This window comes from Mustelus asterias, chromosome 2, assembly GCF_964213995.1.
Source record: "Mustelus asterias chromosome 2, sMusAst1.hap1.1, whole genome shotgun sequence".
NCBI lineage: Eukaryota > Metazoa > Chordata > Chondrichthyes > Carcharhiniformes > Triakidae > Mustelus > Mustelus asterias.
The window spans coordinates 10,122,764-10,146,696 of NC_135802.1; the positions used below are offsets into that span (position 1 = coordinate 10,122,764).

General features: G+C 51.2%; 1 protein-coding gene across 1 annotated transcript in view; it reads left to right on the plus strand.

Moving 5' to 3' along the window:
* vill (villin-like) overlaps nucleotides 1-23,343 on the plus strand; it is a 106,382-nt gene extending 83,039 nt beyond the window's left edge. The window contains exons 17-20 of the mRNA XM_078231127.1: nucleotides 8,121-8,309; nucleotides 14,819-14,893; nucleotides 17,119-17,364; nucleotides 23,200-23,343. Coding sequence (XP_078087253.1) covers nucleotides 8,121-8,309; nucleotides 14,819-14,893; nucleotides 17,119-17,364; nucleotides 23,200-23,313 — 624 coding nt within the window. The 3' untranslated portion in view covers nucleotides 23,314-23,343. The remainder of the gene's footprint in view (nucleotides 1-8,120; nucleotides 8,310-14,818; nucleotides 14,894-17,118; nucleotides 17,365-23,199) is intronic.
* Nucleotides 23,344-23,933: the final 590 nt, after the last annotated feature.

Consider the following 23,933-nt stretch of genomic DNA (forward strand, 5'->3'; position numbering starts at 1 on the left):
GAGGAGGAATCAACTGAGCATAGAGAGCAGATCTCTGGGGGTGAGCCGAGTGAGAAAGCTCAGGTGGTTAGGGGCTGTAAAAGACTGGGCCTTGTGATTGGGGACTCCACAATTAAGGGGACAGATAGGAGGGTCGGAACTAAAGGTAGGGACTCAGGGTTGGTGTGTTGCCTACCAGGGGCTGGGGTCCGGGATGTGTCTGACAGGGTATTCAGGACTCTTAGGGGGGAGGGAGATAAACCACAAGTTATTGTACATGTGGGGACACACGACATAGGGAGGATAGGGGAAGGGGATATTAGGCAGGGATTTATGGAGTTGGGGTGGAAACTAAAGGCCAAGACTGACAGAGTGGTTATCTCTGGACTCTTGCCTGTACCACGGGATAGTTTAGAGAGGAATAGGGAGAGGGAAGGTTTGAATTCATGGCTGAGGGGATGGTGCAGGAGGGAGGGGTTCAGGTACTTAAGCAATTGGGGCTCGTACTGGGGAAGGTGTGACCTCTATGAGAAGGATGGTCTACACCTTAATCAGAAGGGGACCAATATCCTGGGGGGTAAATTTGCTAAGGCCATGCAGGGAGGTTTAAACTGATTCGGGGGGGGGGAGGGATCCTGAGTAGTGGGGCTGAAAGTGAGGGATGCATGGATGGGGACTGCAATGCACGGCATTGCAGAGGTGGGGTGGAGCAGGGTTTGAAATGTGTATACTTCAATGCCAGGAGTATTCGCAATAAAGTGGGTGAACTTGCAGCGTGGATCAGTACCTGGGACTTCGATGTTGTGGCTATTTCAGAGACATGGATAGAGCAGGGGCAGGAATGGATGCTGCAGGTCCCGGGGTTCAAATGTTTTAGTCGAAGTAGGGAAGGAGGTAGAAGAGGGGGAGGGGTAGCATTATTGGTCAGAGATTGTATCACAGTGTCAGAGAGGAGGTTTGATGAGGACTTATCTGTTGAGGTAGTATGGGCGGAGATTAGAAATAGGAGAGGAGAGGTCACCCTGTTGGGAGTCTTTTATAGACCTCCTAAAAATTCTAGAGAGGTTGAGGAAAGGATTGCGGAGTCAATCCTGCTTAGGAGTGAAAGTAATAGGGCAATTGTTATGGGGGATTTTAACTTGACTAATATTGACTGGAATTGTTATAGCTCTAGCTCGTTAGAGGGGTCAGTTTTTGTTCAAAGCGTGCAGGAAGGTTTTTTGACTCAGTATGTAGACAGGCCAACTAGAGGTGAGGCTATATTGGATCTGGTGCTGGGAAATGAGCCAGACCAGGTGCTAGACTTGGAAGTTGGTGTGCATTTTGGTGATAGTGACCACAATTCGGTTACATTCACCTTAGTGATGGAAAGGGATAGGCATGAACCTCGGGCCAGTGGTTTTAGCTGGGGGAAGGGTAATTATGAGGCTATTAGGAGAGAATTAGGAAACATAGGTTGGACTAGGAGATTACAGGGACTGGGAACGTCCGACATGTGGAGTTTTTTCAAGGAGCAGCTACTGCGAGTCTGTGATAGGTATGTCCCTGTCAGGCAAGGAGGAATTGGTAGGGCTAGGGAACCGTGGTGCACCAAAAAAGTTTCTTTGTTGGTTAAAAAGAAAAAGGAGGCTTATGTTCGGATGAGACGTGAGCACTCGGGTAGTGCACTAGAAAGCTTTAGCTTGGCTAAGAGGGAGTTGAAGAGCGAGCTTAGAAGGGCTAAAAGGGGACATGAGAAGACTTTGGCGGATAGGGTTAAAGAGAATCCTAAGGCGTTCTATAGGTATGTCAAGAACAGAAGGTTGGTTAGGGCAAGTTTAGGGCCAGTTATAGATGGCAGAGGGAAGTTATGTGTGGAACCGGAGGAGATTGGTGAAGCATTGAACCAATATTTCTCTTCGGTGTTCACGCAAGGGGACATGAATATAGCTGAGGAGGACACTGGGTTGCAAGGGAGTAGAATAGACAGTATTACAGTTGATAAGGAGGATGTGCAGGATATTCTGGAGGGTCTGAAAATAGATAAATCCCCTGGTCCGGATGGGATTTATCCAAGGATTCTCTGGGAGGCAAGAGAAGTGATTGCAGAGCCTCTGGCTCTGATCTTCAGGTCGTCGTTGGCCTCTGGTATAGTACCAGAAGATTGGAGGTTAGCGAATGTTGTCCCATTGTTTAAGAAGGGGAACAGAGACTTCCCCGGGAATTATAGACCGGTGAGTCTCACTTCTGTTGTCGGCAAGATGTTGGAAAAAATTATAAGGGATAGGATTTATAGTTATTTGGAGAGTAATGAATTGATAGGTGATAGTCAGCATGGTTTTGTGGCAGGTAGGTCGTGCCTTACTAACCTTATTGAGTTTTTTGAGAAAGTGACCAAGGAGGTGGATGGGGGCAAGGCAGTGGACGTGGTATATATGGATTTTAGTAAGGCGTTTGATAAGGTTCACCATGGTAGGCTTCTGCAGAAAATGCAGATGTATGGGATTGGGGGTGATCTAGGAAATTGGATCAGGAATTGGCTAGCGGATAGGAAACAGAGGGTGGTGGTTGATAGTAAATATTCATCATGGAGTGCGGTTACAAGTGGTGTACCTCAGGGATCTGTTTTGGGGCCACTGCTGTTTGTAATATTTATTAATGATCTGGATGAGGGTATAGTTGGGTGGATTAGCAAATTTGCTGATGACACCAAAGTCGGTGGTGTGGTAGACAGTGAGGAAGGGTGTCGTAGTTTGCAGGAAGACTTAGACAGGTTGCAAAGTTGGGCCGAGAGGTGGCGGATGGAGTTTAATGCGGAGAAGTGTGAGGTAATTCACTTTGGTAGGAATAACAGATGTGTTGAGTATAGGGCTAACGGGAGGACTTTGAATAGTGTGGAGGAGCAGAGGGATCTAGGTGTATGTGTGCATAGATCCCTGAAAGTTGGGAATCAAGTAGATAAGGTTGTTAAGAAGGCATATGGTGTCTTGGCGTTTATTGGTAGGGGGATTGAATTTAGGAGTCGTAGCGTTATGTTGCAACTGTACACAACTCTGGTGCGGCCGCACTTGGAGTACTGTGTGCAGTTCTGGTCCCCACATTACAGGAAGGATGTGGAGGCTTTGGAGAGGGTGCAGAGGAGGTTTACCAGGATGTTGCCTGGTATGGAGGGGAGATCCTATGAGGAGAGGCTGAGGGATTTGGGATTGTTTTCGCTGGAAAGGCGGCGGCTAAGAGGGGATCTTATTGAAACATATAAGATGATTAGAGGTTTAGATAGGGTGGATAGTGATAGCCTTTTTCCTCTGATGGAGAAATCCAGCACGAGGGGGCATGGCTTTAAATTGAGGGGGGGTAGTTATAGAACCGATGTCAGGGGTAGGTTCTTTACCCAGAGGGTGGTGAGGGATTGGAATGCCCTGCCAGCATCAGTAGTAAATGCGCCTAGTTTGGGGGCGTTTAAGAGATCCGTAGATAGGTTCATGGACGAAAAGAAATTGGTTTAGGTTGGAGGGTCACAGTTTTTTTTTAACTGGTCGGTGCAACATCGTGGGCCGAAGGGCCTGTTCTGCGCTGTAATGTTCTATGTTTATGTCTTATGGTAGACAGGGTGCTACGGTGGCACAGTGGTTAGCACTGCTGCCTCACAGCGCCAGGGACCCGGGTTCAATTCCCAGCTTGGGTCACTGTCTGTGTGGAGTCTGCACGTTCTCCCCGTGTCTGCGTGGGTTTTCTCTGGATGCTGCGGTTTCCTCCCACAGTCCGAAAGACGTGCTGGTTAGGGTGCATTGGCCGTGCTAAATTCTCCCTCAGTGTACCCGAACAGGCGCCGGAGTGTGGCGACTAGGGGATTTTCACAGTAACTTCATTGCAGTGTTAATGTAAGCCTACTTGTGACACTGACTGTAAACTTAGATGGCGGCGTCGTGGTCTTGTCACTGGATTGGTCATCCAAAGACCCAGGCTAATGTTCTGGGGGACCCGGGTTCAAATCCCACCAATGGCAGCTGGTGAAATTTGAATTCAATTGAAGCTAATCTCAGTAATGGTGACCATGGAACTATCACCGATTTTCATACAAACCCATCTGGTTCACTAATGCCCTTTAGGGAAGGAAATCTGCTGTCCTTACCCGGTCTGGCCTACATGTGACTCAGAGCCACAGCAATGTGGTTGACTCTTAACTACCCTCTGAAATGGCCGAGCAAGTCACTCAGTTCAAGGGGCAATAAGGGATTGGCAGCAAATGTTGGCCAAGCCAGCGATGCCCACATTCCATGAATGAATAAAAGAATCCCTCCACCATCATTCTTAGAAAGAATCTTAGAAACCCTACAGTGCAGAAAGAGGCCATTCGGCCCATCGAGTCTGCACCGACCACAATCCCACCCAGGCCCTACCCCCATATCCCTACATATTTACCTGCTAATCCCTCTAACCTACGCATCTCAGGACACTAAGGGGCAATTTTAGCGCGGCCAATCAACCTAACCCGCACATCTTTGGACTGTGAGAGGAAACCGGTGCACCCGGAGGAAACCCACGCAGACACGAGGAGAATGTGCAAACTCCACACAGACAGCGACCCAAGCCGGGAATCGAACCCAGGTCCCTGGAGCTGTGAAGCAGCAGTGCTAACCACTGTGCTACCGATCTGGTGGAGATGATTTGAGTGGCCTGTGTTGCAAGGGCCCAAACTTTCTTGCTCTGGTTACCATGCTAGATGCTGCATTTGGAGCCTTTATTTGTGGTTTCCATCACCTTTTTTACTCTTTGGATTATTTTTCGATACAGATAAAGTGATAAGGGAATGATATTTAGCTGTCCTAGTAGTGCTGTAGCTATCAGGAACACTCTTCACACACACCGTGTGACACAGTATTTACAGAACAGAAACATAAGAACATAAGAAATAGGAGCAGGAGTAGGCCATCTAGCCCCTCGAGCCTGCCCCGCCATTCAATAAGATCATGGCTGATCTGAAGTGGATCAGTTCCACTTACCCGCCTGATCCCTATAACCCCTAATTCCCTTACCGATCAGGAATCCATCTATCCATGATTTAAACATATTCAACGAGGTAGCCTCCACCACTTCAGTGGGCAGAGAATTCCAGAGATTCACCACCCTCTGAGAGAAGAAGTTCCTCCTCAACCCTGTCCTAAACTGACCCCCCTTTATTTTGAGGCTGTGCCCTCTAGTTCTAGCTTCCTTTCTAAGTGGAAAGAATCTCTACACCTCTACCCTATCCAGCCCCTTCATTATCCTTTAGGTCTCTATAAGATACCCCCTCAGCCTTCTAAATTCCAATGAGTACAAACCCAATCTGCTCAGTCTCTCCTCATAATCAACACCCCTCATCTCTGGTATCAACCTGGTGAACCTTCTCTGCACTCCCTCCAAGGCCAATATATCCTTCCGCAAATAAGGGGACCAATACTGCACACAGTATTCCAGCTGCGGCCTCACCAATGCCCTGTACAGATGCAGCAAGACATCTCTGCTTTTATATTCTATCCCCCTTGCGATATAGGCCAACATCCCATTTGCCTTCTTGATCACCTGTTGCACCTGCAGACTGGGTTTTTGCGTCTCATGCACAAGGACCCCCAGGTCCCTCTGCACAGCAGCATGTTGTAATTTTTTTCCATTTAGATAATAATCCAATTTGCTATTATTTCCTCCAAAGTGAATAACCTCACATTTGTCAACGTTATTATACTCCATCTGCCAGATCCTCGCCCACTCACTCAGCCTGTCCAAACATAAAGTCATTATCCCTCACACACTCCTCCTCCACCCCTCTTCATCTAACTGTGTTTTTTATTCTTTCATGGGATGTGGGCATCGCTGGCATGTCCAACATTTATTGCCCATTCTTAATTGTCCTTGAGAAGGTGGTGGTGACCTGCCTTCTTGAATCACTGCAGTCCACACTGGTTCAACTTGTCTGTCGTGGTTTCGGTGTAACTGAGTGGCTCACTAGGCCATTTCAGAGGGCAGTTGAGAGTCAACCACATTGCTGTGGCTCTGAAGTCACATGTAGGCCAGACCGGGTAAGGACAGCAGATTCCCTTCCCTAAAGGACATTCGTGAACCAGATGGGTTTTTGCAACAATTGACAATGGTTTCATGGCCAACATTACCTAGAATCGTAGAATACCCACAGTGCAAAAGAGGCCATTCGGCCCAACGAGTCTGCACCAACTCCCTGACACAGTATCTTACCCAGGCCCTCTCCCCATCCTATCCCCATAACCTCACACATTTACCATAGCTAATCCATCTAACCTAGACATTTTGGGGCACTAAGGGGCAATTTAGCATGGCCAATCCACCCAACCTGCATACCCTTGGAGTGTGGGAGGAAACCAGAGGAAACCCACGCAGATATGGGGAGAATGTGCAAACTCCACACAGACAGTCGCCCGAGGCCATGAATCAAACCTGGGTCCCTGGCACTGTGAGACAGCAGTGCTAACCACTGCCACCGTGCCACCCTCTATGTGTTCCTGACCATGGCCTGTTATACCCTTACAGACTAAGACCTCTATTGGGCCATCCTTCAGTCTCCACTTAAGTCATCAAGATTGCGGAAGTGACCGTTTACGAGCAATCACGGAAGGAGTAGGCCCGAAAGCCTGCTCCACTATTTAGTACAATCATGGCTGACCTTTCACCTCAGCACTTTCCCTCGCTGTTCAAAAATCATTCTATCTCGGTGAATCATTCTATCATTGCTGAATATTTTCAGCTCCATCGCTGAAAATATTCAGTGAAGGAGCATCAACCCTCCAGGAGAGAATTCCACCAATCAACAACCCGCTGTGTGAAGAAATTTCTCCTAATCTCTGTCCGAAATTATCAAACCAATTGGGGCGGCACGGTGGCACAGTGGTTAGTACTGCTGCCTCCCAGTGCCAGGGACCCGGGTTCAATTCCCGGCCTCGGGTCACTGTCTGTGTGGAGTCTGCACATTCTCCCCGTGTCTGCGTGGGTTTCCTCCAGTTTCCTCCCACACTCCAAAGATGTGCAGGTTAGGTGGATTGGCCGTGCTAAATTTGCAGGGTTAAAGGGTTAGAGCAGGGGATAGGACCTGGGTGGGATGCTCTTTTAGAGAGTTGGTGCAGACTCGATGGGCCAAATGGCCTCTTCTGCATTGTAGGGATTCTGTGGATTCTGGAATAGAGTGGACGTGGAGAGGATGTTCCCACTAGTGGGAGAGACTAGAACTCGAGGGCACAACCTCAGAGTGAAGGGACGATCCTTTAAAACAGAGATGAGGAGGAGTTTCTTCAGCCAGAGAGTGGTGAATCTGTGGAACTCTTTGCCGCAGAAGGCTGTGGAGGCCGGGTCATTGAGTGTCTTTAAGACAGAGACAGGTTCTTGATTAATAAGGGGATCTGGGGTTATGGGGAAAAGGCAGGAGAATGGGGATGAGAAAAATATCAACCATGATTGAATGGCGGAGCAGACTCGATGGGCCGAGTGGCCTAATTCTGCTCCTACATCTTATGGTCTTATATCTTATATTCTCTGGAATTTGGAAGAATATGAGGTGATCTCATTGAAACATATAAAATTCTGAAGGGGTTTGATTGGGTAGACACACAGAGATTGGTCCCATTGGTCGGGGAGTCTAACACACGGGGGCACAACCTGAGGATAAGGGGGCAGGCGGATCATTTCAGAGTGAGATGACGAGATATTTCTTCATTCAGAGGATTGTGAATCTTTGAAACTCTCTTTCCCAGAGGGTTGTGGGTGCTCCATCGCTGAATATATTTCAGGCTGTGGGATAGATATTTGGTCTCTCGGGGAATTAAGGGAAATGGGGATGTGGGCGGGAAAATGGAGTTGAAACCCAAGATCAGCCATGATGGTATTGAATGGGGGGAAGCAGGATCGATGGGCCGAGTGGCCTACTCCTGCTCCTAATTTTGTGAATCAATCCAGTATAGTATCTCCAACGCTAGGCCATGTGATGAATGTTATCCCCTTCACTGCTGGCTTGCAGAGGTTCCATGTGGATTGGGACTGGTTGGCCTCGACTCCCTCCCCCTCCTCTCTCCATCCCGCCTCTCCACATAACCCCCCCCCCCCCGCTCTCCCAATCGAAAAGACTGGAGGATGAATCTGATGTGTTGTTCTCAATCCTGCAGCTGTTCCTGTGGTTGGGCCATTCAGCCAATGATTACGAGAGGAAGCAGGCGGACATGTTGGCGAAGGAATATCTACAAACTCACCCAGGTGGACGGGACCTGGATACACCCATCATCAAAGTGAAGCAAGGCTGTGAACCGCTGACCTTCACAGGCTGGTTCAACGCCTGGGATTCACACAAATGGAGCGTGAGTCAGACATACCCTTACACAGAGCCTCCTGACCTCCATCACCCAACACCTTCAACAAATGTTTGAAATATATTCACCCTCCCTCCCCTCTGTGTGAAGACATAATTGCCTGTGAAACTCAACGTTCTTTCACAGAAAGGCTACGAATTAGCTGTGAATTTTTCTGTGAGACGTTAAGGTTTATTTCTCTTCCTTTCCCCTGAAGGCCTGTTCATGGAATTTCATAATGTGGCCATTCAGCCCATCTACCCTTTTGAAAGATTATTCCCACTCCCCAGCCCTATTCTTGTAACTCTGCAAATTTCTGATCTTTTTAAAAAGTTAAGTATTTTTTATTCATTGGTGGGACACGGGCGTCGCTGGTTGGCCAGCATTTATTGCCCATCCCTATTTGCCCTTGGAGGGCAGCTGAGAGCCAACCACATTGCTGTGGCTCTGGAGTCACATGTAATCATAGAAACCCTACAGTACAGAAAGAGGCCATTCGGCCCATTGAGTCTGCACCAACCACAATCCCTCCCAGGCCCTACTCTCATATCCCTACATATTTTACCCACTAATCCCTCTAACCTACGCATCTCAGGACACTAAGGGCAATATTTAGCATGACCAATCAACCTAACCCGCACATCTTTGGACTGTGGGAGGAAACCGGAGCACCGGGAGAAAACCCACGCAGACATGAGGAGAATGTGCAAACTCCACACAGACAGTGACCCAAGCCGGGAATCGAACCCAGGTTCCTGGAGCTGTGAAGCAGCAGTGCTAACCACTGTGCTACCGTGCCAGACCGGGTAAGGACGGCAGATTTCCTTCCCTAAAGGACATTAGTGAACCAGATGGGTTTTTCCAACAATCGACAATGGTTTCATGGCCATCAGTAGATTCTTAATTCCAGATATTTTTTATCAAATTCAAATTCCCCCATCTGCTGTGGCGGGATTCGAACCCGGGTCCCTGGAACCTTAGCTGAGTTTCTGGATTAAAAGTCTGGCGATAATACCACTAGGCCATAACCTGCTTCAACAACCCTGCCCCCTTTCATACAGTGCATTTCAAATCATAAATAACTTATTGGCTTAAAAAATAATTCTTCTCATTGGTTCTTTTGCCAAGTAACCTTAAATCTCTGTCCTCTGGTGACGGGACTTGTAACTATGGAAACTGCTTCTCCTTAATCACTCCATCAAACTCTTCATGATTTTGAACCCGCAGTCCATCTCCCCTTTACCCTCTCTGCCCCAAGCTTCTCGAACCTCGTCGCAAATCTGAAGCTGCCCCGACTCCGGTCCCGTTCTAACAATCTCCTTCGTCCCCTGTCCTGGGCCTTCAAATCCTTTCAAAAACCAAGCCCAGAATTGGAAACAAATGACAGCTTAAACCATTATTTTAGACCTGTGCACATACCTGTATTTTGTACTCCAAGGGCTGGATTTCTTTTTTTTAATTCATTCATGGGACATGGGCGTCACTGGCTGGCCAGCATTTATTGCCCATCCCTAGCTGCCGCCTTCTTGAATCGCTGCAGTCCATGTTCTGTGGGTTGACCCACAATGCCGTTAGGGAGGGAGGTCCAAGATTTTGACCCAGCGACTGCAAAGGAACGGTGACATATTTCCAAGTCAGGGTGGTGAGTGGCTTGGAGGGGAACTTGCAGGTGGTGGCGTTCCCATGTATCTGCTGCCCTTGTCCTTCTAGATGGAAGTGGTCGTGGGTTTGGAAGGTGCTGCCTAAGGATCTTTGGTGAGTTGCTGCAGTGCATCTTGTAGATAGTACACACTGCTGCTACTGAGCGTCGGTGGTGGAGGGAGTGGATGTTTGTGGATGTGGTGCCAATCATGTGGGCTGCTTTGTCCTGGATGGTGTCGAGCTTCTTGAGTGTTGTTGGAGCTGTACCCATCCAGGCAAGTGGGGAGTGTTCCATCACACTCCTGACTTGTGCCTGACTTGGATTGTACAGGGAGTGGGGAGGGAGGGGAGCAGAGGAAGTCCCTCCCTTGGGATTTCCAGCCAATCTGAGTGGCCAGAGCTTAGCAGTGAGCACTGCCAGGACTGTAGGAAGGAGCAGGAAAGAGAGGAATGGCTGCCCGCAGGCGCGTAGGCCGTAGGCTTTGGTGGAGGCAGGGATCTGAGGGCTAGGGAGATGGGGAGGAGGATGGGAGGGGGAAGGGAGCAAGTTCTGGCGGGCAGGCGGTGAGGAAAGAAATGGAAGGTGACATCTTGGGCAGGAAATGAGGAAACTCAAATGTTGAGCCCATCACGGTGGCCCAGTGGTTAGCACTGCTGCCTCACAGCGCCAGGGACCTGGGCGGCATGGTGGCCCAGTGGTTAGCACTGCTGCCTCACAGCGCCAGGGACCCAGGGTGGCATGGTGGCCCAGTGGTTAGCACTGCTGCCTCACAGCGTCAGGGTTCAATTCTGGCTTTGGGTTCACTGCCTGTGCGGAGTTTGCACGTTCTCCCCGTGTCTCCGTGGGTTTCCTCCGGATGCTCCGGTTTCCTCCCACAGTCTGAAAGACGTGCTGGTTGGGTGCATTGGCCGTGCTAAATTCTCCCTCGGTGTACCCGAACAGGCGCCGGAGTGTGGCGACTAGGGGATTTTCACAGTAACTTCATTGCAGTGTTAATGTCAGCTTGCTTATGACACTAATAAATAAACTTTAAACTATTTTACTTCTGACCCCTCTTTCAACCTGGCCTCAGAAAGCATACTGCCCACTCCTGCGCACCTGTCCACACCAACCACGGGCAGTGGAATATCCCAGTTAATTAGTTCAGTAATGTGTTCAATTAACCTTGAGTTATTTGTTTCAAGATGGTGGATAGGCTGCCCCTCCCAGTGCATTATGGGTGGGGCGATGGTGTGCTTGCCAATTCTTGTATTTCCCATGTTGCTTTGTTGAAAATATTCCCGATGGAGAGCGGGGCATGAAATCCAACTCTTTTCCCTGTTAATAAAGCCCAGGATGCCATTTGATTTTTACCAGCCTTCTCTCAGGTTGAGTGCCTCATGTTCACTCCCGGGGCCACTCACCAAATCATTGCCTCTCCTCGTTCTTCCTTACCAAATCTACCATTTCCCACATCAGGTGAAAGATGGCACAGGTACCACGCGGCTGTTACCTCCTTCACCTCCCATGACCAGAGGCTGGTCATTGAGTGGAAGTTCCTGCCGTGTTGTTCAACAATGGAGGTGCTCCTCTTGCGCCATCTCTTGGTGACAGAGAGAGCCGGTTTTTTTACGCCCAACCTTGAGCCACTGCTATTCCACAGCTGGCCACTGGGAGGGGCATCAGAGCAACCCTCGGTTTCCTTCACCTGTCGCTACCACTTGTCCCACTCTGTCCCCGACCAGACCAGCCCATCCCAACCCATCAACTAAAAACCACAGAGGGAGATTGGCCTTGATTCAGACAGAATCGGACAGGGGGCGTGTATGAACATACACATTAGGAGCAGGAGTAGCCAGTCAACCCCTTGAGCCACTTTAGTTAAACATTCATTCATGGGCTGTAGGCATCCCTAATTGCCCTTGAAATATGAGGCATTTCAGAGGCAGTTGAGAGTCAACCACATTGCTGTGGCTCTGGAGTCACGTGTAGTCACATGGGCTGGTACAGTGGTTAGCACTGCTGCCTCACAGCGCCAGGGACCCTGGTTCAATTCCCAGCTTGGGTCACTGTCTGTGCGGAGTTTGCACATTCTCCCCGTGTCTGCGTGGGTTTCCTCCGGGTGCTCCGGTTTCCTCCCACAGTCTGAAAGACGTGCTGGTTAGGTGGATTGGCCGTGCTAAATCCTCCCTCAGTGTGCCCGAACAGGCGCCGGAGTGTGGCGACTAGGGGATTCTCACAGTAACTTCATTGTAGTGTTAATGTAAGCCCACTTGTGACACTAATAAATAAGCTTTAAAGCTTCGTCCAGACAGGGTAAGGATGGCAGATTTCCTTCCCTAAAGGACATCAGATGGGATTTTACGACAACCAACAATGGTTTCATGGTCATTTTATCCCAGATTCTTGTTGAATTCAAACTTCACCATCTGCCGTGGTGGGATTTGAACCCGGGTCCCCAGAACATTACCCTGGATCTCTAGTCCAGTGACAATACCACTACACCACTGCCTCCCCTGCTCCACCATTGAATACGATCGTGGCTGATCTGATTGTCACCCCTACGCCACATTCCTGCTGACCCCTCGATAACCTTTCACCCCCGTGTGAATCAGGAATCTATCTCGCTCTACTTTTAAAATATTCAGACTCTGCTTCCACTGCCTTCTGAGGAAGAGAGTTCCAGCGACTCACCGCCCTCTGAGAGAAAACTATTCTCCTCATCTCTGTCTTAAATGGGCGAGCCCTTATTTTTAAACAGTGACTATTAATTCTAGATTCTCCCGTAAGAGGAAACATCCCCTCTGTATCCACCCTGTCAATACCCTTCAGGATCTTGTGCGCTTCAATCCAGTTGCCTCTCATTTTTCTAAACTCAGCAGGTTGAAGCCTAACCTACCCGATCTATTCTCACAAACAACCCGCCCATATCATCACTCAAAACTCAAAATACTGCAGACGCTGGAATCTGTGGAGAAAGAATGGAGCCAACGTTTCGAGTCTGGATGGCCCAGCTCATCAAACTCCCTCATCAAGCTCCCTCGCAAAACTCCCTCACTCCCTCAACAAACTCCCTCACCAAACTCCCTCACCAAATTCCCTCACTAAACTCCCTCACTAAACTCCCTCACTCCCTCACCAAACTCCCTCACCAAACTCCCTCACCAAACTCCCTCACCAAACTCCCTCACCAAACTCCCTCACCAAACTCCCTCACTAAACTCCCTCACTAAACTCCCTCACTCCCTTACTAAACTCCCTCACCAAACTCCCTCACCAAACTCTCCAAACTCTCTCATGAAACTCTCTCACCAAATTCCCTCACCAAACTCTCTACCAAACTCTCTCACCAAACTCCCTCACCAAACTCTCTCACCAAACTCTCTCACTAAACTCCCTCACCAAACCTTCTCACCAAACTCCCTCACCAAACTCCCTCACCAAACGTTCTCACCAAACTCCCTCACCAAACTCCCTCACCAAACCTTCTCACCAAACTCCCTCACCAAACTCTCTCACCAAACTCTCTCACTAAACTCTCTCACCAAACTCTCTCACCAAACTCTCTCACCAAACTCCCTCACCAAACTCTCACTCCCTCACCAAACTCCCTCACCAAACTCCCTCACTTCCTCACCAAACTCTTCACCAAATTCCCTCACCAAACTCCCTCACCAAACTCCCTCACTTCCTCACCAAACTCTTCACCAAACTCTTCACCAAACTCACTCACCAAACTCCCTCACCAAACTCACTCACCAAACTCTCTGACCAAACTCTCTCACCAAACTCCCTCACCAAACTCCCTCACTTCTTCACCAAACTCTTCACCAAACTCCCTCACCAAACTCCCTCACTCCCTCAGCAACCTCCCTCACGGGGCTGTGGTTAGACGGAGAATGTGTGAGTTTATACATTCTGAACAAAGCGACAGAGCTGGAGCCAGGTACCGCAGGGGCCAGTTTGAACCAGTCTCCACCATTAACCCTTTCAGTGCTGCCTGTGGATGGCTTCTCCCTCCCTCTCTCTCTCTCTTTGCTTAGGCCCTTGGGTGATTTGATTTATTATTGTCACATGGATTAAAATACAGTAAAAAGTATTGTTTCTTGCACGCTATACAGACAAAGCATACCGTTCATACAGAAGGAAAGGAGAGGGTGCAGAATGTAGTGTTACAGTCATAGCTCGGGTGTAGAGAAAGATCAACTTAGTGCGAGGTAGGTCCATTCAAAAGTCTGACAGCAGCAGGGAAGAAGCTGTTCTTGAGTCAGTTGGTATATGATCTCTGACTTTTCTTTTATCATAGAATCCTACAGTGCAGAAGGAGGCCATTCGGCCCATTGAGTCTGTACCGACCACAATCCCATCCAGGCCCTATCCCCATAACCCCACCCTGCTAATCCCCCTGATACTAGAATCAATTTAGCACGGCCAATCAACCTAACCCGCACATCTTTGGACTGTGGGAGGAAACCGGAGCACCCGGAGGAAACCCACGCAGACACGGGGAAGAATGTGCAGACTCCACACAGACAGTGACCCGAGCCGGGAATCGAACCCGGGTCCCTGGCACTGCGAGGCAGCAGTGCTAACCCACTGTGCCACCGTGCCGCCCAAGATACTTTTGTATCTTTTTCCCGACGGAAGAAGGTGGAAGAGAGAATGTCCGGGGTGCGTGGGGTCCTTGATTATGCCGGTTGCTTTTCCCCGAGGCGGCGGGAAATGTAGACGGAATCGATGGATGAGATGTAGAGTTTCAACAGTCCTTGCAGTTAATTGTTAAATACAAACATTATTTGATTTTTAGAAAGGGATTGAAGATTCCCTCAGCTCAGCCAGCTCTAGCACTCTGTCGAGATCACACTCGGTGAAGATAACGTTTCCCCTCTCTCTATAGGCTGGCAATGGAAGCAGTTATGATCAGATGAGAGGTAAACTGGGAGATGTCTCAGGCATCACACAGATCTCGGTGGTGAGTACTGCCCGTTATTTTAATCACAGTTTTATATCGATGTGTTGCCTTCTGTACGAGCTTCCTCATTCTGTTGTAACTTGCTCATATCAAAGCCACATTTTGGTAAAGTGAACACAGCAAATGGCCACTTAACACAAACTGGGCCCTATTTTACCACTTTGATTCTTAAGTGCTGGGCGGACCTGAAACTGGGAGTGTTTCAGATCCGATTTTTGGACCCGTTCTCAGGCGGCCCCCCAAACGCACTCTGCCTGCAAAAATATCAGCGATTCCGAATCGCGCTGCACAGGCCTGTGGGCGGGGCTTAACGCGCCCGAAATCCTGCAGCTCCGATCGGCGCCTACAACTGCGCATGGGCAGAAAAAAAATGATAGAACGCGGCTCCCCTGCCACATCCCTCCTGGGCCGGATAATGCCTCACCCTGGCCTCCCACAGACATTGCCCCACCCCCACATCATTACTGAGCCCCCCATCCCCCCAGCCGCTCCGCCACCCAGACCAATCGCGGCACCCTCCCCCCCTTCTCCTGATCTCAGGCAGAGTGGCAGCGGACCCCCCCATTCCCCCTCACTGATCTCAGGCAGAGTGGCAGCGGACCCCCCCATTCCCCCTCACTGATCTCAGGCAGAGTGGCAGCGGACCCCCCCCCATTCCCCCTCACTGATCTCAGGCAGAGTGGCAGCGGACCCCCCCCATTCCCCCTCACTGATCTCAGGCAGAGTGGCAGCGGACCCCCCTTCTCCCCCTGTGATCTCAAGCAGATTGGCAGCGGACCCACATTTCTCCCTGCCCCCCCTCACTCACCCCACCCTCTACCCCCCCCCCCCCCCCCCCCCCCCCCCACCCCTACACCCCCAACCGATCTCAAGCAGAGAGCTGTCAGACGCTCAGCTCTTCCCTCCTCACTAACCCTCACTGATGGAGCGCCCAAATCGGACTTTTATGGAGCATGTGTGTTTCGTGCCGATTCTGGACGGGCGAACGCGGTGGTAAAGGGGGAAGTGCTGGTCAGGTTGGACGTGCAGCTCATTAAGTCAATTTAAATGCATGCAAAGCATTCAAATGGCCGTTGTGCCCGTTTCGGGCGTGGTCCCGATCGCGGCCATTTTCAGGTCTTGGTAAATGGGAAATCGCGCAGACGTGGGCGCGGACCACGCGACTCACCTCACGCCCGACTTTACCAAGTTTTCACGCCTGAAAACGGGCACAACGCGATGGTAAAATTGGGCCCAGTGAGTGACACCCTCTTGGCTATCCCTCCTATCTGCCTTGTCTTGAGTTTCTCTTGGAATACTGTGTGCAATTCTGGTCAACCCATTATAGAAAGGATGTTATTAAACTAGAAAGAGTGCAGAAAAGATTTACTCGGATGCTACCGGGACTTGATGGTTTGGGTTATAAGGAGAGGCTGGATAGACTGGGACTTTTTTCTCTGGAGCGTAGGAGGCTGAGGGGTGACCTTATAGAGGCCTATAAAATAATGAGGGGCACAGATCAGCTAGATAGTCAATATCTTTTCCCAAAGGTAGGGGAGTCTAAAACTAGAGGGCATAGGTTTAAGGTGAGAGGGGAGAGATACAAAAGTGTCCAGAGGGGCAATTTTTTCACAGAGGGTGGTGAGTGTCTGGAACAAGGTGCCAGAGGTAGTAGTAGAGGCGGGTACAATGTTGTCTTTTAAAAAGCATTTAGATAGTTACACGGGTAAGATGGGTACAGAGGGATTTGGGCCAAATGTGGGCAATTGGGACTAGCTTCAGGGTTTAAAACAAAAGACCTGCGTGGACAGGTTGGGCCGAAGGGCCTATTTCCCTGCTGTAAACCTCTATCACTCTAAGTCACAAAGTCACAAGGCTGGAGAGGGGGGGAAAGGGGGAGGGGGTGTGGCGGGGACGGTGGAAAGAGGTCTGGGGTGGGGGTGTGGGGGAGGTGGGGGGGAATGGGGGGGTGGATCGGGTGGTGGAGGGGTTGTGGAAGGTGGATGGGGTGGGGATGGATTGGGTGGAGGGAGTTGGGGTGGGGGCAGTGTGGGGGACTGGGGGAATGGGGGGGGAGTGGGAGTAGGGGGGAGGGGGAGATGGGGGGGGAGGGGGAGATGGTGGTGGGGGAGGAGGGTGTCGCAATCCCTCGCTCCTGACAATGCTTTGCTCTCCCAGCTTATTCCCTTTCTCGACAGAGCTTCTAGATCTTTCTAACGAGGGCGTTTCTCTCTGTGCACCTTCAGGATCTCAACGACACGGATCTGAATCGGAGAGGAGGCCACAGCCCTGCCCCCAGCTCGGGGTTTTCCCAATCCCCGGCCTCGGCTGCTCCGGCCTTCCCCCCTCCGGTGTCTGGGGGCAACCCCCACTCCTCCCCCCCCTCCTCCGGACCCACCCTGGTCAACGGGAAGGAATGTTACCCGCCAGAGATGCTGATCAATAAAACAGCCAACGAACTGCCCAGTGATGTCAACCCCGAAAAAAAGGAGGTGAGGAGTCGACTCCCTCGGAGGTGGGACGCTCGGGGGGTCTGAGGGTGTGCGCGTGCGTGTCTCCAAACAGGGGGGACCAGGGGAGGAACCTGATAAAGAGGCAAGCACGGTCCCTGGGTATCCAAACCAAGTAAGAGTTTTAACAACACCAGGTTAAAGTCAACATAGAACATAGAAACATAGAACAGTACAGCACAGAACAGGCCCTTCGGCCCACGATGTTGTGCCGAGCTTTATCTGAAACCAAGATCAAGCTATCCCACTCCCTATCATCCTGGTGTGCTCCATGTGCCTATCCAATAACCGCTTAAATGTTTCTAAAGTGTCTGACTCCACTATCACTGCAGGCAGTCCATTCCACACCCCAACCACTCTCTGCGCAAAGAACCTACCTCTGATATCTGTCCTGTATCTCCCACCACGAACCCTATAGTTATGCCCCCTTGTAATAGCTCCATCCACCCGAGGAAATAGTCTTTGAACGTTCACTCTATCTATCCCCTTCATCATTTTATACACCTCTATTAAGTCTCCCCTCAGCCTCCTCCGCTTCAGAGAGAACAGCCCTAGCTCCCTCAACCTTTCCTCATATGACCTACCCTCCAAACCAGGCAGCATCCTGGTAAATCTCCTCTGCACTCCTTCCAGCGCTTCCACATCCTTCCTATAGTGAGGTGACCAGAACTGCACACAATATTCCAAATGTGGTCTCACCAAGGTCCTGTACAGTTGCAGCATAACCCCACGGCTCTTAAACTCCAACCGCCTGTTAATAAAAGCTAACACACTATAGGCCTTCTTCACAGCTCTATCCACTTGACTGGCAACCTTTAGAGATCTGTGGATATGGACCCCAAGATCTCTCTGTTCCTCCACAGTCTTCAGAACCCTACCTTTGACCCTGTAATCCACATTTAAATTAGTCCTACCAAAATGAATCACCTCACATTTATCAGGGTTAAACTCCATTTGCCATTTTTCAGCCCAGCTTTGCATCCTATCTATGTCTCTTTGCAGCCTACAACAGCCCTCCACCTCATCCACTACTCCACCAATCTTGGTGTCATCAGCAAATTTACTGATCCACCCTTCAGCCCCCTCCTCTAAGTCATTAATAAAAATCACAAAGAGCAGAGGACCAAGCACTGATCCCTGCGCTAGCAACCTGCCTCCAATCCGAAAATTTTCCATCGACCACCACCCTCTGTCTTCGGTCAGACAGCCAGTTACCTATCCAATCGGCCAACTTTCCCTCTATCCCACACCTCCTCACTTTCATCATAAGCCGACCATGGGGGACCTTATCAAACGCCTTACTAAAATCCATGTATATGACATCAACTGCCCTACCTTCATCAACACACTTAGTTACCTCCTCAAAAAATTCTATCAAATTTGTGAGGCACGACTTGCCCTTCACGAATCCGTGCTGACTATCTCGGATTAATCTGCATCTTTCTAAATGGTCGTAAATCCCATCCCTAAGGACCTTTTCCATCAATTTACCAACCACCGAAGTATGACTAACCGGTCTATAATTACCAGGGTCATTTCTATTCCCTTTCTTAAACAGAGGAACAACATTCGCCATTCTCCAGTCCTCTGGCACCATCCCCGTGGACAGCGAGGACCCAAAGATCAACGCCAAAGTCCAACAGGTTTATTTGGTAGCAAATGCCATTAGCTTTCGGAGCGCTGCTCCTTCGTCAGATGGAGTGGAAATCTGCTCTCAAACAGGGCACAGAGACACAAAATCAAGTTACAGAATACTGACTAGAATGCGAATCTCTACAGCCAACCAGGTCTTAAAGATACAGACAGTGTGAGTGGAGGGAGCATTAAGCACAAGTTAGAGAGATGTATATTGTCTCCAGACAGGACAGCCAGTGAGATTCTGCAAGTCCAGGAGGCAAGCTGTGGGGGTTACAGATAGTGTGACATAAATCCAACATCCCGGTTTAGGCCGTCCTCATGTGTGCGGAACTTGGCTATCAGTTTCTGCTCAGCGACTCTGCGTTGTCGTGTGTCGCGAAGGCCGCCTTGGAGAACGCTTACCCGAAGATCAGAGGCTGAATGCCCGTGACCGCTGAAGTGCTCCCCCACAGGAAGAGACCAAGACAGGGAATAGAAAAACTAAACAGAAAATGCTGCAAAAACTCAGCAGGTCTGGCAGCGTCTGTGGAGAGAGAGAAACAGAGTTAATATTGGCTGGAATTTTATCTTCCCGCCCGCCACGGGAATCGGAGCGGGCGAGGGGCGGACAATGGGAAGGTCTGTTGACTGACCTCGGGCAGGATTCTAACAGTTTCGGGTCAAGCAAGGCTGGAAAATCCCGCCTCATGTTTCAGGTCAGCAAAGGGACAGGTTAACGTCAGCCTGAACCGTGACCTCAGTTTCTCTCTCCACAGATGCTGCCAAAGTGATGGAGATTTTCCAGCACTTTCTCTTCTTGTTTCAGATTTCCAGCATCGGCAATGGAATCCCAGTATCGTAGAATCCCAACAGTGCAGAAGGCGGCCATTTGGCCCATCGAGTCTGCACCGACCACAATCCCAGCCAGGCTCTATCCCCGTAACCCCATGCATTTACCCTAGCTAGTCCCCCTGAGACTAAGGGCAATTTAGCCCTTAGCAATTTAGCAACCCACCTAATCTGCACATCTTTGGAGTGTGGCAGGAAACCGGAGCACCCAGAGGAAACCCACGCAGACACGGGGAGAACGTGCAGACTCCACACAGACAGTGACCCAAGCCGGGAATCAAACCCAGGTCCCTGGCGCTGTGAGGCAGCAGTGCTAACCACTGTGTCGCCCTTTTATCCAAGAACGAATCTTTACCTGTCACTGGTGGGCAGCGACACGGTGGCACAGTGGGTTCGCACTGCTGCCTCACAGCGCCAGGGACCCGGGTTCAATTCCCGGCTCGGGTCACTGTCTGTGTGGAATTTGCACATTCTCCTCGTGTCTGCGTGGGTTTCCTCCGGGTGCTCCGGTTTCCTCCCACAGTCCAAAGATGCGCTGATTAGGTTGATTGGTCATGGAGCACACCAGGATGATAGGGAGTGGGATAGCTTGATCTTGGTTTCAGATAAAGCTCGGCACAACATCGTGGGCCGAAGGGCCTGTTCTGTGCTGTACTGTTCTATGTTCTAAATCGACCCTAGTGTCAGGGGGATTAGTAGGGTAAATGTGTGGGGTCATGGGAATAGGGCCTGGGTGGGATTGTGTTCAGTACAGACTCGATGGGCTGAATGGCCCCCTTCTGGACTGTAGGGATTCTATAACCCTGTTAGAATTTTATAAGTCTCTAAGAGATCCCCTCTCACTCTTCTAAACTCCAGTGAATATAATCCTCACCGACTCAGTCTCTCCTCATAACATTTGTCCTTTCCCGGGATGTGGGCTGGCAAAGCCAACCAGTATTTGTTGTCCATCCCTAGTTGCCCTTGAATTGAGTGGCTCAATTGGCCATTGCAGTGGGCAGTCAACACATTGCTGTGGCTCTGGAGTCACATGTAGGCCAGACTGAGTAAGGACGGCAGATTTCCTTCCCTGAAGTAAAAGTAAAGTTTATTTATTAGTCACAAGTCAGCTTACATTAACACTGCAATGAAGTTACTGTGAAAATCCCCTAGTCACCACACTCCGGCGCCTGTTCGGGACACTGAGGGAGAATTGAGCATGGCCAATGCACCCAACCGGCACATCTTTCAGACTGTGGGAGGAAACCGGAGCACCCGGAGGAAACCCACGCAGACACGGGGAGAACGTGCAGACTCCACACAGACAGTGTGACCCAAGGCCGGGAATCGAACCCGACTCCCTGGCGCTGTGAGGCAGCAGTGCTAATCGCTGTGCCACCCTTGGATATGAGTGAACCAGATGGGTTTTTTCCAACAATCGACAATGGTTTCATGGTCACCATTACGGAGATTAGTTTTCAATCCCAGATTGCACGAACTGAATTTAAACCCCACCAGTTGCCGTGGAGGGATTTGAACCCGTGTCCCCAGAGGGCCTCTGGATTAGTGTAATAAAAGGAAAGTACTGTGGATGCTGGAAATCTGAGATTAAAACAGAAGGTTCTGGAAAAACTCAGCAGGTCTGGCAGCATCTGTGAAGAGAGAACCCGAGTTAACGTGGGTGGGAGGAGGGATTTCCCGCTTCCGATACCAGGGCCCCAAGGCAGAGGGAGCGGCAAATCCAATGAGAATCCCAAAGCGGTATTTATGCTGGCGGACTTGCCATGAAAGATGGTTAACGGCTCCAGGGCAGCCAATGGGCTGCACCCCCACTTCCCGCCTGACGCACCACACAGCGGGAATATCGAGGAAACTCCGGCCTGCGTTTCGGGTCAGTCCGCCTCCCCTCTGAATGAGGCGCCCAGTGGCGTTGCTGGGCTATTGGGGGAAAGAGCCAGAGAGAGTGGTTCAGATTAGATTACTCAAGCAAAAGAGCTAGCACCGACACGCTGGGACAAATAGCCTCCAACTCTGCTAACAGCACTGTCCCAACTGAGATTCTGATAGGGTGGATGGAGCGTGGGGGAGGGGAGGTGGATGTTTGTGGGACTCGGGAGTTGGGGAGAGGGGGTGGGTGGGGCGAGGGGTTGTGAGTCATAGAAATCATAGAAACCCTACAGCACAGAAAGAAGCCATTCGGCCCATCGAGTCTGCACCGACCACAATCCCACCCAGGCCCTACCCCCGTACCCCTACATATTTTACCCACTAATCCCTCTAACCTACGCATCTCAGGACACTAAGGGGCAATTTTAGCATGGCCGATCAACCTAACCCGCACATCTTTGGACTGTGGGAGGAAACCGGAGCACCCGGAGGAAACCCACGCAGACACGAGGAGAATGTGCAAACTCCACACAGACAGTAACCCGAGCCGGGAATCGAACCCGGGACCCTGGAGCTGTGAAGCGGCAGTGCTAACCACTGTGCTACCGTGCCGCCCAGTGTTTGGGGGTCTCAGGGGCAAGTGGGACAGTGAGGGGTGGGTGGGGGGGGGGGGAAGGGAGGCGGGTGTCTGGGGGGTCTCCGGAGTTGGGGAGAGGGAGTGGGTGGGGCGAGTGGGTGTGAGTGTTTGGGGACTGGGTTGTGGGTGGGGGGATGGAGGGGTGGGTCGGGGGGGGGGGGGGGGGGGCAGAGGGGAGGTGGGTGTTTGGGGGACTCTGGAGTTGGGGAGAGGGGGTGGGTGGGGCGAGAGGTTGTGAGTGTTTGGGGATCTCAGGGGCAAGTGGGACAGTGAGGGGTGGGTGGGGGGGAGGGGAGGCGGGTGACTGGGGGGTCTCAGGAGTTGGGGAGAGGGGGTGGGTGGGGCGAGGGGGTGTGAGTGTTTGGGGGCTGGGTTGTGGGTTGGTGGGGGGATGGAGGGGTGGGGGGGGGGAGGGGCCGGGGGTGGGGAGTGGGGCAGAGGGGAGGTGGGTGTTTGGGGGTCTCAAGAGTTGGGGAGAGGGGGTGGGTGGGGCCAGGGGTGTGGTTGTTTTGCGATCTCCGGGGCAAGTGGGACAGTGGGGGGGGGGGGGGTGGGTGGGGAAAGAGGGGAGGTGAGTATTTGGGGGTCTCGGGGTGTTTGGGGGCTGAGGGGGCTGGGAGGTGGATCTCAGTGGGTGTCGCGGAGAGGGGAATTGGGTGCTTTGAGGAGCTCAGTGGGGTGGGAGGGGGATTCGGGGTGGGGGTGGGAGGGGGATTCGGGGTGGGGGGGGGGGGGGGGCAGTGGGGGAAAGGGGATTCAGTTAGCCGGTGCACTGCGCAGTGATTCCCTCCCTGGGGTCGATGAGCCTTGGCTCTGTAAGATAAACTCCGTGTGTGCTTTGTCCGCAGGAATACCTGTCGGATGAGGACTTCAAGGACATTTTCGGGATGACGAGGGAAGAATTTAACGACGCACCCAACTGGCGACAAGTAATTCTGAAGAAAAACAAGCAGCTTTTCTGAAGGGCTCCGAGCTTTCCTGTCCTGACTGCCGTATCCCGTGCTCTAAGCAGCCAGGATTCCCGTGTATCTGCAGGAGGGCGGCGGAGCGGGAGCGGGAGTCGGAGCCGGAGCGGGAGCCAGAGGCAGGGGGGGGGGGGGGGGCGGGGAGGCAGTAGGAAATAGAAGTCAGGATAAACATGTATATTTTTTTCTTTATTTTTTTCCCCTCCTCAATGTTTAAGCTCTTTCTGCCCCGCTGCAGGTTATAAAAGGTCAATATTATAACAGGCGACATTTTCTGTGAGATTCTGTGGGTGGCCCACAGGAAGTTTTAAAGGAACCGTCCGAGGAGTGATGTCTTTCCGGCAGCCTGACTCCACATCTCCCGGTGCTGGGAACGGTTTATTTCCCAATTATCCCTGCGTTAACTCCTGTCTCTGTCATTCCCATGCCCCCCCCCCCCCCCCCCCAACCCCCCCAACTCCCTCTTCCAGACGGGTCACCGTTCCAGAGGCTGTTCCCCACTCCATTATTGAGCCACAGACGGGCCACAGGCCGCTGGCGCTGGAGATACTCACCGAGCTCCGGGTTTGGGAGGAGCCCTGTTGGGGGAGTCAGGCGGGGGGTAGAATGGTGCAGTG